The sequence below is a fragment of the Phialemonium atrogriseum genome, assembly GCF_030411735.1.
Source record: "Phialemonium atrogriseum strain 8032-3 unplaced genomic scaffold QBC33scaffold_2, whole genome shotgun sequence".
In the NCBI taxonomy this organism is placed as follows: domain Eukaryota; kingdom Fungi; phylum Ascomycota; class Sordariomycetes; order Cephalothecales; family Cephalothecaceae; genus Phialemonium; species Phialemonium atrogriseum.
Genome location: NW_026848139.1, coordinates 2,116,754 through 2,134,109, shown reverse-complemented (window position 1 = coordinate 2,134,109; position 17,356 = coordinate 2,116,754). Strand labels below are relative to the sequence as shown.

General features: G+C 56.3%; 6 protein-coding genes across 6 annotated transcripts; 3 read left to right on the top strand and 3 right to left on the bottom strand.

Moving 5' to 3' along the window:
- Nucleotides 1-2: 2 nt before the first annotated feature.
- On the top strand, nucleotides 3-1,187 carry QBC33DRAFT_525388 (putative membrane-associated proteins in eicosanoid and glutathione metabolism protein). The gene is made up of 2 exons (XM_060426809.1): nucleotides 3-332; nucleotides 411-1,187. The coding sequence occupies exons 1-2, from the start codon at nucleotides 281-283 to the stop codon at nucleotides 842-844; spliced, it is 486 nt and encodes a 161-aa protein (XP_060288212.1). The 5' UTR covers nucleotides 3-280; the 3' UTR covers nucleotides 845-1,187.
- A 168-nt stretch (nucleotides 1,188-1,355) lies between these two features.
- On the bottom strand, nucleotides 1,356-4,383 carry QBC33DRAFT_511479 (P-loop containing nucleoside triphosphate hydrolase protein; the record flags this gene model as incomplete). Its single annotated transcript, XM_060425843.1, has 4 exons — nucleotides 1,356-1,642; nucleotides 1,712-2,943; nucleotides 3,010-4,273; nucleotides 4,329-4,383. 4 exons carry the CDS (start codon nucleotides 4,381-4,383, stop codon nucleotides 1,356-1,358), a joined length of 2,838 nt encoding a protein of 945 aa, XP_060288211.1.
- A 1,277-nt stretch (nucleotides 4,384-5,660) lies between these two features.
- Nucleotides 5,661-9,336, top strand: QBC33DRAFT_172587 (WD40 repeat-like protein). Its single transcript, XM_060422347.1, has 3 exons — nucleotides 5,661-6,232; nucleotides 6,291-8,966; nucleotides 9,031-9,336. Exons 1-3 carry the CDS (start codon nucleotides 5,888-5,890, stop codon nucleotides 9,136-9,138), a joined length of 3,129 nt encoding a protein of 1,042 aa, XP_060288210.1. The 5' UTR covers nucleotides 5,661-5,887; the 3' UTR covers nucleotides 9,139-9,336.
- A 483-nt stretch (nucleotides 9,337-9,819) lies between these two features.
- Nucleotides 9,820-10,838, bottom strand: QBC33DRAFT_511477 (uncharacterized protein; the record flags this gene model as incomplete). Its single annotated transcript, XM_060425842.1, has 2 exons — nucleotides 9,820-9,844; nucleotides 10,033-10,838. The coding sequence occupies 2 exons, from the start codon at nucleotides 10,836-10,838 to the stop codon at nucleotides 9,820-9,822; spliced, it is 831 nt and encodes a 276-aa protein (XP_060288209.1).
- Nucleotides 10,839-11,630: 792 nt separating this feature from the next.
- On the top strand, nucleotides 11,631-13,193 carry QBC33DRAFT_444425 (nucleotide-diphospho-sugar transferase; the record flags this gene model as incomplete). Its single annotated transcript, XM_060424274.1, has 4 exons — nucleotides 11,631-11,702; nucleotides 11,761-11,817; nucleotides 11,926-13,098; nucleotides 13,167-13,193. 4 exons carry the CDS (start codon nucleotides 11,631-11,633, stop codon nucleotides 13,191-13,193), a joined length of 1,329 nt encoding a protein of 442 aa, XP_060288208.1.
- A 643-nt stretch (nucleotides 13,194-13,836) lies between these two features.
- QBC33DRAFT_172413 (uncharacterized protein) lies at nucleotides 13,837-16,345 on the bottom strand. The gene is made up of 3 exons (XM_060422345.1): nucleotides 16,205-16,345; nucleotides 15,840-16,117; nucleotides 13,837-15,750 (listed from the first exon to the last, which is right to left on the bottom strand). Exons 2-3 carry the CDS (start codon nucleotides 15,891-15,893, stop codon nucleotides 13,990-13,992), a joined length of 1,815 nt encoding a protein of 604 aa, XP_060288207.1. The 5' UTR covers nucleotides 15,894-16,117; nucleotides 16,205-16,345; the 3' UTR covers nucleotides 13,837-13,989.
- Nucleotides 16,346-17,356: the final 1,011 nt, after the last annotated feature.

Sequence of the window (17,356 nt, the reverse complement as noted above, 5' to 3'; positions counted from 1 at the left end):
ATCCAAATCCTTACTCAAAATGCTCCACGGCAGCTTGAATCTCAGAAACGTACCCAGAAATAAGCCCCAAAGGAGATGAGGAGACCTATAGACCCCATTGTGGAAATGTGATGTCAATGTGAAAGGGTTCATAGTCATGACTTCATCCCTCCGAACTAACTTGACCCCTGCGGCTCAAGCCTGCCCTCCCAACCTAACTTTTGCTCTTGACAGCACTTAACAACTCGGTGCAGCTTGCTGAACAAGTACCCAAACAATTGCAGTCTCTAGAGCGCTAAACATGTCTACCTCGCCCGTTTCCATCGGTCTCTCCGGTGTACGCCCCGTTCTCTGTAAGCAACTGAATCGCCAGCCCAATATCTCGGCTAGCTTGTCCCCCGATGCTGATACCTAACTGAATCTCGAACCAGCGGTGACCGGTGCCTTTGCCGTCCCCTTCACAGCCTACTTCCTCCTCCTGTCCGGGCGGGTCGTTCAATGCCGGCTCCGAGACCAGACCCTCTTGGGGCATGGCGGAGCACCGTCATCTAAACGAACCGGCGCAGACGACGACGGACCGGAAAGTCTCCTCGTCGCCGCCCGCAGCCACGCCAACTTCGTCGAGTATGTGCCGTGGGCGTTCGTCCTGTCCACGATCGTGGAGCTGAACGGCGGGGACAAGCGCATCTTGGGTGCGGGGTTGGGGTCTCTGCTTGCCTTCCGCGTCTTGCATACCGAGTTTGGGTTGAGGCGGCCGGGGGCGGCTGGGACTGGCCGCCAGGTTGGGTTCTTCGGCACTGTTGGAGCCCTTGGCTTCTTTGCGGGCTACATTACGTGGTTGGTGAGGGAGGACTGGGGCTTCTAGGTTGTCAGTCCTGGGAAAGTAGGCCAAGTGACCTTGCATGCCATGGCAGGAGAACCAAGTAGAACAAATGTGTGCCAGTCTCGGGAGATATCGTGTCATCATTGTATCTATTACAGAGGTCTGCTAATCCGAGCAGATGACCTAGAGCAAAATCCGGTCCTTAATCTGATGTCCTCTCTCCCTTACCATGTCTGATAGCAAGAATTCTGAGCAAAGTCTGGTGCGGTAAGGGAAAGGCCCCCTAATAACATGTAATCAACAGCTTGCCATAGATGGCAAGAACAGCCAGCAAGCAAATCATCCAGAGCTTCCGATGCCATCGAAGCATGGGCATACATCTGGGAATCAAATATCAAATACCAAACACCGCCTACGCCCCGGTACTCTTACATCCGTGATGAAAGCAATCCGGCACAAAGCCTCGCAACAAATAACAATATCGGCGCGCATCTGCATGGTAAGCCCAACCTCGTGGGAGAGAAAGCAGTGCGCAATCATGGCCGCTCGAGCCTCAGAACTCTTCCTCTTGGGCCAGAGAGGACGCAGGGTATGGGTCGCCGAGTTCGGAGGCTTGACCGTTGGACTGCTCGACGTCGTCAAGCTCGACGTCAAGCTCAACGTCATCCTGGTCTTCAAACCCATCAGTCTCGCTCTCTTCAGCTGTCCCGCTCGCCGACTTTTCCAGGGCGAGGATGCAGTCCATGGCCTTGTCGAACTTCTTCTTGTCTTCTTTAAGCTGCTTACGCAGGTCAGCCGTCTTCGGTTCCTCTTCCATGAGGAGGTCGAACAAGGCTTGGGCTGTGAGATGGGGGTGTTAGCAGAAGAGAAGAAGAGAAAATGGAAAACGGGGGGAGGGGCTAGACATACCAGCATTATCCAGTAGTCCGAGTTTCTTGTCCAAGTGGAAGTTGACCGACTCGGAGACAACCGGGAACAGGCCCGAAGTCATATGAAGGCTCACATTATCGATGAAACGGAAGGCGGCGGTGAGGTAATAGCCACGGACATAGGCTACGACGTCGATTTCTTGCTCGTATGGGTCCTTGCCCATCTTGACCGCCTCCTTCTGCATCCTCGACTGCTCCTGCAGCCGCTCCTCCTCGCTGAGCTGTTCCACGGGCTTAAGCGACTCGGGAGCCTGGCCACAGTGCGCCGCCCACCGATAGTGGTGGCGATGGCGAGCCAGGATTCGCTTCTCCTCCTCCAGATTGTGGTTAAAGAAGGTATTGTTGACCGTGTAGAGACGGTGCGTCTCCGTCTTGTAGGCGTGCATGAGCTGCCCGGTAAGTACCTCACGGTGGCTCTTGACGAAGTCGACGAGGTGCTTCTTCGACTCGCGGAACACAAATCGCTTCTTCAGGCCGGAGAATGCGCGGTCGAGGGCGCTCATCATCTCCCTCTGGAGGAGTTGGATCGTCCCATTGAGGAAAGCGGCCAAGGGCTTGTTCCATGGTTTGACTGCATCCATGCAGAGGAACTCGTAGACCTCGTGGGGTATGGCGTTCGGCATCCCGGGACGCCTTTTCGACACGAGAATGTCCCGTATCTGGGGGAGGGTGCGCGTCTTGTTGATCGAGGTTCCGTTGGGACCGGAAGTTGGAGCTGTAACAACTGAGAGCGCCCGCGGTCCGCGTGGTGATACCTGGTATGGGCTGGCAGGAGCATCTTCAGCCTTCACACTATTAAATCTAGTGCCGGCGCCGGCGCCGTTGGCGCCACTCATGAAGACGCCGATGTTGGGCCTTCTCTTCGAAGGAGTGGCCTGGAGGTCCGAATAATGGTCGGTGGCGGACCGACGCTTCGGTTGCGGACTTCCACTGCTGACAACACTCTCCGAGTCCACATCAATGACAGAAGTCTCCGGTTTAACAACAACCTTGGGCTTCATTGCTAGAACCGCGTTCTTGAAATCTTCGGCACTCACGGCCCATTGTGCGGAGAATTCCTGGCTCTTCAGACGAGCGTTGACCAGGTTGGTGAAGTCGAGAAGCCCCTTCCGGATCTCAAGCTCGGGATTTGGCGGGAGCTCGGGGAGTTTCTTCAGCTGGTTGACGACGTTATGAAGTCGTTGATGAAGAATGCCCTTGATAACCGGCAGACTAGAAGATAATGTTAGCTTAGCTTCATAAATACCCAAGGATATCGGCAGGATATGCAGGACAAACCTCTTCGCAAACTCTTCGGCCAGCTTATGAGACAGAAAATCCTTGAGCCGGACGACGCCACACCTCTCTTCGAAATCGGCGAACTCTGCCGGCCAGGGTTGGGTCTCCATGAGCGACGAAGACTCGGCCCTTCTGTTGAAAAATGACTCTTCCCATGCAGCCTGCCCAACCAGGTCCTCTGTGTCCGGCCGGGAGGTGATGAAATAGCCTAATCCGGTCGGGTGGTCGACTCCTCGGAGCATGGAAATCCACTGGGAGTGGTTTCCTTTGGGAAGAAGATCGGCCTTCGTCATCACACCGAGACAACGCTTCTCAGCCTTCATCTGCCGGATGATTTTGAAGGTTGACGAGACCATGGCATCGTTGTTCATGGGCACCGCCCACAAAATGATCGCACCAGGATGGGAGATGTACTCCCTCGTAAGATTCTCAACGACATGCACAAGGTACTGGTCGCTGTCTTGAGGTGCATTGACGAACACGCCGGGCAGATCATAGAAGCTCAGATCAGGAAGGTCAGGGCCTTTAATCTCGAGGGCAACCGTGTTGGGCGAAAACTTCGCCTCGGTATTTTCTACCTCTCTTTCGAGAAGCTCGGCATCGTCCTCATCATTCCCGTCCCTCGGGATGTACAGCTCGTGGTTCTGATTATGATTCAGAATCGCGACTTGGGCCCAGCGCAAAACTCGCTCGATTGAGTCGACCTTGTCCCGAATTGTGACGAAGTCTTTGACGACCCGATTCTGCTTCACCCAAGGCGGAAAGGGGTTGGCAGGAGTCACATCATCTTGCGTGATAGGTTCGTCCCCTGGGACGAAGGCGTAGTCCTGTTGCAGTGTAATCCTGCAGGACCACTCCGTGTTGGCGGACCGGGATGATCTGATATGAATAGGGCATCTCGTGCACACTCCCGTGTTGTGCGGTAAGTTCAACCCAGCGATGGCCGACATGATGCTCGACTTGCCCGCAGACTGGTCGCCCACAAGTACAAGCTCGGGAAGCTGAGCGACATGTTGAATGCCGAGTGACTGGAGGGTCCCGAGCGTGTCATTTACCTCCTTGAGCTTCTGCCCGATGGCGAGGAAGGCATGGTTGTTCGACATGAAGCTTGCATTGTGATTAGGGGATATGTTTTGCTGATCTTCCTCCGGGAGCGTTTTGACCCGACGCCGAACCTCCATAAAGACGACATCTTCATGGTCCTGCTCCTCGACTTCTTCGCGAGAGTCAGGGAAAGTTGTCGGCAGTCTAGTATCAATGCTTGCTGAAATCCCATGAGTACCTACCCGGAGTAGAGAACCTGAAAACCGGAGACTTACGTGCAGCTGACCGCAGCCCTCGGCGCAGAGATAGGGCCTCGTTCGTTGGTTCCATAGTTGGCGAGAAGCTTCCAGGCAACGTGGCCGTACGCCTGGCCGACACTTGGCCTGAAGATAGGGCCGAGCCCGGCTCTTTTTTCACAAACCCGCGGGCCATCTGCAATGAGTCTGAGCCGCGATGTCAGCGTCAGCAACTTGTCATCAGGGGGAGGGAAAAGGGGGGGACTTGGAGAAGCCACCAGGAAGAATAGGATGCAATGTAGCAGGGGCAAGACCAACTTTATATGACAGCGGAATGGTGCTTTGCTGGTTCGCGTAGAGCAGTGAGGCTAGGAAAATAAGAGAATTCCCACACTGGCTCCAGTGACGTGCCGGTATGGCGTATACAAATCTGATGATAGAGGGAGGCTGTGGTCTGGTAAAAATCTGAAGGTCGGGGCCAAGATGAGGTACCTTGGTAAGTAGGGGAAGACAACGGAGATGAGGGTATCGAGGGCATCAAGAAGGGAACCAGACAACGATGGATGGGGAAGAATGGTGAGAGTCGGGGGAAGAAGATGAGAGAACGAGAAATGAGAAGAGAAGTAATAAGAAGGAGAAGATTAGGAGATGGCCTGGGGCAAGGAAATCTCCTCGAAAGTGAGGCGTGAATGTGACCCCAGGCACACACAGGCGATGATAAAGATTGATAGTGATTTTGGTACAGCGCTGCGGCTGGCCATAACAGCCACTATCTAAGCCTGGAGAAGGGCAGGTGCAGCATGAAGGCGTGCCTCGACTCCTATTGGGGCTGTGAGGGGCTGGGAAGAAGTGGGTCTCCGACCGGGCACCCCGGGCAGGTACCTAGGTACCCTCTGCTTTTCGCCTCCAAGGTTGGCGGGGGATCACGTGGATCACACTCGCTCGCACTCGGCTATCCTCGATCCGTCACATCAGCAAAGAAAAGACGACATCACCAACCTTTTCGGAAAGTCTGCAAATAACATCTTGGACTCCGACCCTGTCCCTCCTTGGATTCCCGCGAGCGGACTTCTCGGTTTTCCCTCTTCCACGGTTCAATCTTGAATTCACTCGCTCCTTGTCGTGCCTTGTTGGCCGACGCTAGTCACTTGTCAACCCTGTTTCTGTTGAACTCACAGTGACACCTACCGCCTACCCCCTCAACATCCTCCTCCCAACCTCCGCGCCTCGAGTTTTGCAAACCTGAAGATCTCGCGTCGACGATATAAAAACCATGGTGGTTGGACTCTAAAACGCCTGCTGCTCGGACCAGTGGGGGACCCGGAAGCCGGACGCGCTGCTAATCTCTTTGCCCCCCTGCCCGCCCGGTACGCGTTTGGCAGACCCGAGAAGCCCCTCGAGTCCCGAACCCGGACCACAGTTACCCATCTCAACACGACGCCCTTTGTTTCTCTTCGACACTTTCATATTGGCATCTCTTTCGACTGCCTTCCTAGGACGTTTGAGTTGTCTACTTCAAAACAGCCACTCTTCCTCTTCATCAACCCCCTCACTACCCGCCTCTCCCAGCCATCGGGACTGGCTCCTCCGCTTTCGCCATGAGTTCGCCGCCAGCGGTCCAGAAGACCTCGGATGGTGGTAGATCAAACCAACAAGTAGCCGTCCGATGGGATGACGAGAGCAACATGGTTGGCCACGTAGCCCGGTTGCAGTTTGAGGTGGCCGAATGTGTCGAGACCAAGACTGTTACCACTACGACTACCACCAAGCGATCATATCCTCCTATATTCATCAAGGAACCTCGTCCGCTGAGCTCTCTCGACTCAAAGGAGTACCCTCTGGCTTCGAGACCTACACCGCCCGAGTTGACTCGGTTCACCTTTGATGTCGGTGATCTGGGTGGAGAACCTTGGTCATTCGATGACGAGCTCCCTGCAGCTCAGGTATGCATGGTTCTCTGACTACCTTTCCGAACAGACTTGCTAATATTGTTTGGCACAGGTACACCGTTCACAAAGCACCGATTATTCCAGTCTTGTCAAATGCGAGCCTGGAATCGACAGCCCCGTTACCGCCGACCAACCCCTTAGACTTCCTAACCCCCTGGCTGAGACCCAGATACGGCGATCGCAGAGGTCGAGCGCAAGAGCAGCCTCTCCTTCATACAATGTAGCCGCAAATCGGCGTTCGCAGAAACACCGGGATCACGGCCTTAGCCTACATCATGCGTTACCCGACAAACTACGCCGCGTAGCAGCCAACAGATCGGACAAGGCCGGCAGGGTAAGCAGAGCCGCCTCGGCCTCATATCTGGCTACCCCGGACACAACCGAGGTCGCACCAGGATTTCTAGATCGGCCGGCACGACGAGATCCCCATCCTGACAGCATAACCGATGCGAGTGCCACACAATCTGCATCGACCTACGACGCAGCCAGCCCGGCATCAAGCGAATTACATACGACCTTCGACAATGTCGCAACGCCCCCAATCACTGACGCCGACTTGGAGCCATTCGGTGACGCCGAAGACTCTATCCAGCACCCCATTGCCGCGTTTCCGCCTCGACCCAGTCTCAACACTGTTGTAGCCCAGGATGCGAGTCTTCCTAGCCCCAGACTCTCACCTACGCTGGCAGCAGCCCAACTCCACACGGCCCATAATAGCCCGGTTGGGGATGAGGTGGAAGAGGAGGAGGATGCCTTGTCTTTATTTTCAAGGCAGCTTACAAGGGGAAACCGACGGCAGTGGCTGGACGAAAGCCAGACTACTGACGGCACCATTTCACTGTTGGATGGCATCGTCGACGCGTCCCCGGTGCAGTATAGAGAGCATACCGAGGCTGGCAAGCCTATTCGACAGAGCCTTGCCGAGTCCCGGTCGATGATTGAAACCTTCGACGCCATGCCCAAAGAGTTCAAGTCATTCATGATGTATCAGTTTCTCCGACGATGCCCGCGAAAGACTCTGCGCATGGTCGCAGACGTCGTCAGTCCTGCTCTGAAGTGCGACTTCATCAAGCAGCTTCCTATCGAACTCGGCCTCCACGTTCTATCCTACCTCAACCACCGCGATCTCTGCCGAGCCGCCCAAGTTTCCAAGCACTGGCGGAACATTGTCGACAGCAATGAGACTGGCTGGAAGGAGCTGTTTGATCGGGACGGCTTCAAGCTGCCTTCTAGCGAGCTTCAGAGGGCGATAACACAAGGTTGGGGTTGGCAAGACCCTGTCGGCGTTGAGGGCTGCGAGCTTGACCTTAGCCTACAGAACAGGTTGACCTCGAGCGAAGCCGAACTCATTCGGTCGGTGCCGAAGGCTGAGCTACAGGCGCCGAAACTACGGAGTTCGAAGCGCAAGAGGGGTTTGAACCATAACCTGAGCTCCGAGCGATCGAAGAGGCGGGCCAGCGCCCAGGAGGCGCCGAAAGACGATCGTCTTTCTTCCATCCCCAAGGTCCACAAGTCCGAAGGTCCTATCTCGGCGGCCAACGCCGCGGCCGTGGCTGTGCCGGAGCCTCAAATCGGACTACCGAGCTTGCGGAAGCTCCATCTGTTCAAGTCGCTCTATCGCCGACACCACATGATCCGGCAGAGCTGGACGAGCGGGAAGGTCAAACCCGGACACGTTGCATTTGCAGCGCACCCTCGCCATGTCATCACCTGTCTCCAGTTCGACGACGACAAGATTATCACTGGCAGTGACGACACGTTGATCCACGTCTATGACACTAAGACCGGAAAACTTCTCAAGAAGCTCGAGGGCCACGAAGGCGGAGTCTGGGCGCTGCAATACGAGGGCAACACTCTCGTTTCTGGAAGTACCGACCGCTCTGTGCGGGTCTGGGATATCGAGAAGGGACTCTGCACGCAGGTCTTCTACGGGCACACGTCTACGGTCCGCTGCCTACAGATACTTATGCCGACGGACACGGGCAGAGTTGAGAACGGCAGGTCCGTCATGACGCCACCTCGGCCCCTGATCATCACAGGATCTCGAGACAACCAGTTACGTGTATGGCGCTTGCCCGAAGCCGGATCGCGTCGTTACATCCAGACAGGGCCCCCGGCCAACGACGCCGAGTGCCCTTACTTCATCCGCATCTTGTCCGGCCACACACACTCGGTCCGGGCCATCTCGGCCCACGGCGATATTCTTGTCTCTGGTAGCTATGACAGCACCGTTCGCGTCTGGCGTATCAGCACCGGCGAGGCTCTCCATGTGCTACACGGGCACAGCCAGAAGGTATACTCTGTCGTGCTGGACCACAAGCGCAACCGTTGCATCTCTGGGTCTATGGACTCGTTGGTCAAGATTTGGGACTTGGATACAGGATCATGTCTGTACACTCTCGAGGGCCACACCTTGCTGGTTGGTCTTTTGGACCTGCGCGACGAGAGGCTTGTCTCTGCGGCCGCAGATAGCACTCTGCGGATCTGGGACCCGGAAACCGGCAAGTGCAAGAGCCAATTGATGGCCCATACCGGCGCCATCACCTGCTTCCAGCACGACGGTCGGAAGGTCATATCGGGGAGCGAGAAGACGGTTAAGATGTGGGACATCAATACTGGCGAATGCATCCAGGACCTCCTCACGGGCCTCAATGGTGTCTGGCAAGTCAAGTTTGACGGACGCAGATGCGTTGCAGCCGTACAGAGAGACAACCTTACTTATGTCGAGGTGAGTACATCCGGAGGACCATGCAAACCTTCTTCTAGAGACCTGGCTAACTGTTACCTCACAGATCCTCGACTTTGGGGCAATCCGCGACGGAAAACCACCCGAGGAACTCGGAAAGCGAAAGTTGCTGAACGAATCCGAGGTCCAGCAACTGATGGCGGATGAAGCATGATTGATTTGCAGACACCGCACCCACACCCGCACCCGCTTCACCTTCAACGAAGTACGGCCAAAATGAACATAGGCTTGCATAACCTAAGTTTACTATCATGGCAACGACTCACCGGCATGGCATATGGAACATGGAAGGCATAGGATAGGGTATTTCAGCACACGACCGAAACCCAAAAAGGGGCAAAGGCCGGCCTTGGGGAGTTATACATTTTCTCCCTTTTTTCTTTTTCTTTTTTTTTTTTTAAAGAGCATCGTTGTCGCATCGGTCGTGGTTGAGCTTCTACCGCATGTTCTAGCTCATGGCTAATTTCTTTCCGTTTGCTATCAACACTATCCGTCTATCACTTGCATCCGACTGGGCTTTGGGGCATAGGCGTCTGGCACGAGGTCTATCTAGCTGCTCTCGGGCTTCGGGTTTCCGTTATGAAGGGATACGATTTGGGCATGGCTTTCTATAGGCACTGATAGGCAAGGAATAGCAGATATTGCGCCTTGCTGCCTGTTGGCAATACCCATCATACATCCTAGGTAGCTTATGCCCATGAATAATGACATATTCTCTAGACAAACCTGCCAGGGGAACGTGATACAGGGGATGGTGGGACAGTGGCCTCACCTCTACTGAGAGCAACCATGACAAACACTGGATTAAGAAACTAGATTATACATCTGGCTGTACCTAATGATCACCGTCAAGATACCAGCTATCAACACACAGCCCTAACTAATTACATCCCTCCTCTCCCTCCCATAAATATCAGCATTCCCCCACCTAAAACCAAGATTTCCCAAAACGCCAAAAACCCACCCCATCTCTTTCCCAAGCCCCATCCTTCACCTCATTCAGAACCCCCCGAACCTCCTCCCCAACCCAGGTCTCGGCCGAACCCACCGAGCAACAGGAAGCCCGGACGAGGAGGAACCCCCCGCCGTCGGGGTAGCGGTCCAGTTGCCGCTGCCGCCGCCCCAGCCTGCCGACGGACGGGCCGGGCCGTAGCCGTAGCCGTAACCGGGACCGTAGCCGGGGCCGTAATGGGTCGCTGGGGGCGTGGCGGCGGTTGGGGTGGTGTAGGTGCTGGTGCTGGTGCTGGGGTCGGGCGTGCTGCTTGGTGGGGGGATGGCGGCGTATTTGGTGGTGAGGAGGGTGGTGGTGATGGTGTCTGGGTCGATGGCGGGGTCGTTGGGGTAGGGAGGGGGGTCCATGGGATAGACCGGGGGGTCGTTTGTGTTGTCAGGGGGTGGCGTTGCGTGGACGAGGTAGCGGGTCACGGTCTTTACTGCCTTCGTGGGCCTTTGGAGGGTCTGGAAGGTGGTGTAGGTGACTGTCAGGGTCGTGGCATACCGGTCCTGGTCGAGGGGATCGTATGTGGGTGTGGTGGGCGGCGGCGGGGCGATGGTGGCGTATTGTTCGTGGGCGTCGGTGACAGTCACGACGTCTGTGGCCTTGCTGCGGTACCCTCCGTGGGTTCGGGTGACTGTTACTGTGATCGTGACTGGCGGGTCCGCCGCCTCGGCGTATCTCGTTTCCGTCTTCGCTGGTGCCAGCACCGTCTTGGTGAGTGTGACGGTGTCGGCCACCGCCGGGGTCACGGCTGGGCAGCTGCAGTTGCTGTAGCGCAATTCTTCGGCACTGTAGGCGGCGTGGGCGGGGGCCGCAAGTCCGAGCAGAACAGCGACGAGACTTGAAGGTAAATGCATTCTTTCGACGAGGAATGGAGACAACAGGATAGAGATAACAGGATTCTCGAGGACTTCTCGAGGGAGCTTGAGCCAGATGATACTGCACCTGGAGACTTTGGAATGGTATGATAATTCTGAGAGCAACCCCTGAATCTTTAGAGAGAGGGAATGAGCGAGAACTTATAGCCTTCGTGTTCCACCAGAAAGAAGGGCATCTTGGGGGTCAAGGGGGAACTACCCGACAGTCAAGACCAAGGGATTGTCAAGGGGACGATGTAGCTCAAGGGGGTGAAGGTCAGGTAGACATTATCGACATTATCCACGCTACTGTTTTATAAACCCGCTTCAGAGGTAGTCATGGTACAATCCTGCCCCCTTGGAGCCCAAGTTAACAAGGGCGGGAATTACTGTGAAACCTATTGCAGAGTGTTTCTTCAACTGGAGCCCTGCCGGACATATAAAAGGAATCAGGGAGTAAAATCAGGCCCCGAGGCCTTGCATTTCTTATCCATACAAGGGATCATGTTGCTGATATTGTCGAGTCTTGTCTTGGTGGTCCTTGGGAGGACTTGGCAGGGGAAGTGGTTTACACTTTACAGCTTGCATGGCCCCACCTGTCTCCCTAACCGCACGGACCAGGAGCTTTCCATTCATCAGCCTTCCGTTCAATCACATGGATGGCAACCGTCATTTGGCAATATTTGGGGAAGGACCAGAGGGAGAATCTGTCTAGCTTCTTGCATCTGAACCCTCTAAACCTTCGACGCCGCCCTTTCAACTTACCGAACAAGGCCACGGCCTAGATCAACAATGTCTCTCCAGATTCCCCACCGCGAGAAGCAGCCAAACGGTGTTTCCGCCGTCACCAAGGCTGTGATCCTTGTGAGTCGTGGCCAGCGGAGACTACACTGAGGACGGTTACTGACTTCTTGTTGCCAAGGTTGGAGGCTCGTCTCGAGGCACTCGCTTCAGGCCGCTTTCCCTCGATGTCCCCAAGGTTCGAAACCCCTCCTCCCCCTAACTCCCAGTCCATGCCCTTGCGAGTTCGTTGGCTTCTTTGTGTGATCTGAGCTTCCCCCGCTGACCTCCTTTTTCAACCGCATAGCCTCTCTTCGATGTTGCCGGCCACCCCATCATCTGGCATTGCTTGACTGCCATTGACAAGGTCCCCTCGATCCACGAGGTCTATCTGATTGGCTACTACGAGGAATCCGTCTTCCGCGACTTTATTAAGGATGCCGCTGTCGAGTTCCCCAACCTGTCGATCAAGTATCTTCGGGAATACCAAGCCCTGGGCACCGCTGGCGGCCTGTACCATTTCCGCGATGCCATCCTCAAGGGCCGGCCCGACCACATCTTCGTTCTGAACTCGGACGTCTGCTGCAGCTTCCCACTCAACGAGATGCTGAAGCTGTTCCGCGAGAAGGACGCCGAGGCTGTCATTCTCGGCACGAGGGTCAGCGAGGACGCAGCGAACAACTTTGGCTGCATCGTCAGCGACTCGCACACCCGCCGGGTGCTGCACTACGTCGAGAAGCCCGAGAGCTACATCTCGAACCTGATCAACTGCGGCGTCTACCTCTTCAGCACCGACGCCATCTTCCCCTCCATCCGCAGTGCCATCAAGCGTCGCACTGACCGCCCGTCGCGCCTGGCGTCGTACCCGTCGTCGGACAATCTCGAGAGCTCGTTCATGATGGACGACGATGACGAGGAGAAGAACGAGGTCATCCGGCTGGAGCAGGACATCCTCAGCGACATGGCCGACAACAAGCAGTTCTTTGTCTACGAGACCAAGGACTTCTGGCGCCAGATCAAGACGGCCGGCTCGGCCGTGCCCGCCAACGCGCTGTACCTGCAGCAGGCATGGCAGTGCGAGTCCAAGGAGCTCGCCCACCCGTCGGCCAATATCCTCCCGCCCGTCTTCATCCACCCGACCGCCCACGTCGACCCCACCGCCAAACTCGGCCCCAACGTCTCCATCGGGCCCCGCGTCACGGTCGGGGCCGGCGCCCGCGTCAAGGAGTCCATCGTGCTGGAGGACTCGGAGATCAGGCACGACGCCTGCGTGCTGTACTCCATCATCGGCTGGAACAGCCGTGTGGGCGCCTGGGCCCGCGTCGAGGGCACGCCCATGCCCATGACGAGCCACACGACGAGTATCATCAAGAACGGCGTCAAGGTCCAGGCCATCACCATCCTCGGCAAGGAGTGCACCGTCGGCGACGAGGTGCGCGTCCAGAACTGCGTGTGCTTGCCGTTCAAGGAGTTGAAGAGAGTAAGTTGGCCCCTATTCCCTCCCTCGGGAGACATGTTCGCGGGGCCCCTGCTAATCGTGTACTCTAGGACGTGGCCAACGAGGTCATCATGTGAGCGGAGATACAAAAAGTTTTTGCGACTCCCTGGCTTCCCGGGCCTTGCCTTCCTTCCGTATGGGAATGTGGATATTCTTGATGGGTTACTAGCAGGCACCATAATTACCCATAATAGAGATTGCCTTCGTTTCTAACTTTTGCGTTTGCCGACATTGTGTCCTGCCAAATGCTTGACTTGTTGCCGTCATTCATCTCTTGGAAACATAGTGAACCGAAGTGGCTGATGCACAGCTGGGTGTCCATACCGAGAGGGTGCAACCCACGTAACTCATGCGGTAACTTCTATGTGGTATGGCCACGATGCAACGAGTCTACTCTGCCATCATATCCAGCTATCCCATATCCAACTGTCCTGCAAGATATCGCTATAGCTGGTGAGCTTCTAATTCTCTTGCACTCCGTGGCAGCACGGCACGGGGAGATGGTAGTCGAAATCAAGCCATAAATACCCGTTAGGCGGTCGGCGAGGCATCGTGAAGATAGGTAGTTCTAGTAAATCGGACGACACCTGCCAGAAGTAGGCCATGGGGGATTTGGGGACTGGGAAACAGGCCTGAACACGTTAACCTCCTCGGTTGTCCCTGGAGCCCTACGGCTTCATCCGCCTATGACAAAGGTCATCCAGAAGTTGCCGCAAGAGGTTTCTTTGTTGGTTTAAGGAACGTTATATATATACTGAATTGAGTTGTGGTATCCATCTTCTAATCATGTCCTTCGTATCACATTCAACCCCTGAATTTCAACACCAGATCCAGAAACAATTAGCCCAAGATAACGCCATAATAGCACGACAATCAGACAAGAACCGATATCTCAGTCCTATCCTTTTCTTCCTTGTCCTTCTTCTTCTTAAACAGAGTCTTCAGCATATTGGGCTTCTTCTCCTTCCGCAGCACCGCATCGAGGCCGTTCTGCGAGTCCTTACTGCCGTCCTCAATAGCCTTCACCCCAGTCCGATCGGTCCGCTTCGATCGAGAGCTCCTGTGGCTCCTCTCACTCCTCCCACTCCTCTCGCTTTCCCGATCCCCATCCCGGTCCTCGTCCTCGCCATCCCGCCGCTTGAACCCCTTGCTGCTCTTCCGCTCGGGGACCTCGGCGTCATCACCCCTCCGGCTCCGGTGGCTCCGGTGCGACGTCTTCTCCGACCTGCTGCGTGGCCGCGTCCGCGTCCGGGACCCGACGCCCGAAGCCGAGTCGTCGGGCGCGATGTCGTCGCTCCTCCCCTCCCTGTGGCGCTCGCGCATCGCCCGCTCCGCCTCGGGGCTGATCAGCTCCAAGTCGGCGGGCCCGTCCTCGCCCGCCGCCGCGATGCCCCTCACCCAGCTCTCGATCGTGCTGAGCTCCTCCTCGATCACAAGCGCCTCGTCGAACCCGGGACCCCCACCACCACCACCGCCGAACGCGGCTCCCTGGGCGAACCCGAAGTCGCCGGGGGACGGGTGCGCCTGCGGCTGCATCTCGAAGGCGGCGGGGTTCTCCATCTCCTTCTTGGCCTGCTGGATGCGCTTGACGATCTTCCACCCGCCGAACATGACGACGGTGACGCCCACGGCGACTCCCGCGCCGATGAGGAACTGCGGGCTAGCGAGCAGCGCGAAGACGGCCGGGCTGCCGCCCTTGACGACGCCGAGAAAGGCCGGGCTCATCTTGCCCAGCAGGGCCGAGAGCTCGGCCAGCGTCAGCGCCACGGCGGCGGCGGCCTCGGGCCGGGCCTGCAGGTGCGCGATCATGGCGCCCGCGCTGTGCTGCAGGCAGTGCGCCTCGTCCAGGAAGCCCTCGATGCGCTGCATCAGCGTGCGCGCTTCCTGCTCGTGGTGTGGCGCTGCCGGGGAGAGCTGGTCCGGGGCGAGGCCGCGCGGGATGGCGGTGGTGAGGTCTGGTGGGCCGGGGCGGGAGAGCTCGAGGTCGGTGCGCGACTCGAGGTCTGGTGGGATGCTGCCGTAGGCGAGGTGGGTGTCTATCTCTCTCGAAGTCGAGCGGAGGTGGGTCCCAGACCGGGGACGGTGGACGAGCATGCTCTGCCGGGGTGTGGAGACGGGGGATGCGGTGTCTGTCACGGTGGGGGCATAGCTGCATCCTGCTGCCGGTGAAGGGATTGGCATGGTGGCGGCGTGGACAAGCGTCGGCCGAGATAGGGCCATATCCCGAGGAGCCGTCTCGGCATATGGCGACCGGTATGCCCGTGGGGCTACGGACGGCGTTGTTGCCGAGACTTCGGAGAGGGTCCGGAGGTTAGACTCGGTTAGGGCCGTCCGAGATCGCGACCGAGAACGATGGCGGTGTGACCGCCGGGAGCGGTGGCTCCGATGGGACGAGGTGACGGAGTGTTCGCCGTCGTGTGAGCGACGCCGGCCGGAATCATAGGCTCGATCGTAGCCGTCATATTCGTAGTCGCCGTCGCCATAGTCGTAGTACCGGCTGGGGGCGGCACGAGCAACGTCAAAGGTCTGGGCACGTTGAATACCGGGCACAGGGGCCCGCTGGGCCTTCAGGGCCTCCTTCTTGTCCTTGTACGCTGCCTTGGCCTCTTTAAATATGCTGACGAGGTGCTTTCCCTATTGTGGAGTCGTCAGCTTCTGGACGAAGCTTGAAGAAGATATTGAGGCATGACAATTAGCGGGGGCTCGCCGGGAAGCACACTAACCGTGCTAATAACCTTGCCAGAGTTATTGATAATGGTTACGGTCTCCGTGATCATCTTGATTCGATTGCCGTCGACAGGGCAGAGTTCGGGCAGGAACGAGCTGCTCTCAATGTCACATATGCAAGCGAAAGCGGTTTCCGGGGCGGGGCGGGGCGGACCGCAGCATCGGCCAGATTGAATGTTTATGTTCAAGTTCCGAGCACAGGAGAAAGTAAAAGATGGAGCTTTTATTACTGGGCTTGAAAACCCGTCTTACGTTGCTCGCAAAGATCCAGTTGCTGCAACGTGTTTCAGCATGTGTTGCTGTCTTGGTTGCAAGCATCCTACACCGCTTGATTGGCAGCCTCAATAAGTTAGGTACGTACATCTCGGGCGGGGCAGATAGGAGGCACAAGCCCCCAAAGTCCACTGCACATGCACACATCCATATCTTATGTTCAGCGTTCATATCACATATTACAAAGGCAGAGCGCTTCGGGAGTAGCTGGACAATAAAACTTTGGATACAACAAGAGTCTGGAGGCGATTTGAGAGGGAATAGAAAGGATATCTAGGCCGGCCATTTTGTTCTAGCTATGCTGTCGTGTGTAGGTAACTGGCAACCCAGCACGGCGTTGCTTCGCCTGAGGCCTCCGAATGTTTCTGGTATAGCACTATAGCACCCATGTTAACTGTTCGCCACATCGCCAATGCTCACTGCGAATGGAAATCCCGGGGAGTGGGAACTTGTTTGTAGTGTCGGTCTTGTTTTCAGAGCTGAGAGAGCTCGAAGACGCCCGAAAGGAGGTCGAACGTGTGGGTTTCGTTCATCTCTGCAATGAGCTTCCGAGAAGGAGGTGTTCGCCTGACATTTTCCGAGGCCTAAAAATTACTAAGAGAAGAAGAAACTGGGGGATTTCATCTCGTAACGGGCGACGGGGATATGAGTACCTCTCAAAAGAAGGCGTTGGGCACTAATCTGGACGAAGTGCAACCCTAACTGGGAGGCTTGTATCACAGAGACTTGAGGTGTTTGTTGAGTACCTACCATGCGGGACGAAATCGAAACAGAATGTTGCAACCGGAATAGTATTTTGTCTGTCAGCGATTTGCTAACCAAGTTCCACCATCGAATCGATCGCCTTCGGAGCTGCTCCCCTTTGGGGCGAACACAGGGGCAAAAAGGGGGCTGCATATTCAGGGCTAGCTCTATCTCATCATTTGCTGGCTCAACCTCCATCCACGTGGAGGCCGGTTTATGCGCCAGTCCATGTTGCAGGGCTGATCGTGGGCCCACAAAGGCCAACATCTCAAAGGATCGTACTTTTGACTACTTGCTCTGCTGCTCTCTGGCAGTGGCCGTTTTCAAGGTGATTGCCCGAGTGCCATGTAGCTAGAAGAGGTTATTTAGGAAGTTGCTAGAGCCGATGTCGTGTGATGTCCAGACCGATTCTAACCCGAGGATTGTCGCCTCGAAACTAGTTACTCCCGAACAAATTGTCGGGTTTCGTTCATTCCAGCCCTTGAGCTTCCTGGTG

Excerpts from the sequence above, each read along its gene's own strand:
- QBC33DRAFT_525388 (XM_060426809.1), top strand. The coding sequence starts at position 281 with ATGTCTACCTCGCCCGTTTCCATCGGTCTCTCCGGTGTACGCCCCGTT. Across the intron at positions 333-410 it reads CGGTGTACGCCCCGTTCTCT|CGGTGACCGGTGCCTTTGCC; the intron begins GTAAGCAACTGA and ends ATCTCGAACCAG.
- QBC33DRAFT_172587 (XM_060422347.1), top strand. The coding sequence starts at position 5,888 with ATGAGTTCGCCGCCAGCGGTCCAGAAGACCTCGGATGGTGGTAGATCA. Across the intron at positions 6,233-6,290 it reads ACGAGCTCCCTGCAGCTCAG|GTACACCGTTCACAAAGCAC; the intron begins GTATGCATGGTT and ends TGTTTGGCACAG. Across the intron at positions 8,967-9,030 it reads ACAACCTTACTTATGTCGAG|ATCCTCGACTTTGGGGCAAT; the intron begins GTGAGTACATCC and ends GTTACCTCACAG.
- QBC33DRAFT_172413 (XM_060422345.1), bottom strand. The coding sequence starts at position 15,893 with ATGATCACGGAGACCGTAACCATTATCAATAACTCTGGCAAGGTTATT. Across the intron at positions 15,751-15,839 it reads CTGGCAAGGTTATTAGCACG|GGAAAGCACCTCGTCAGCAT; the intron begins GTTAGTGTGCTT and ends ACTCCACAATAG.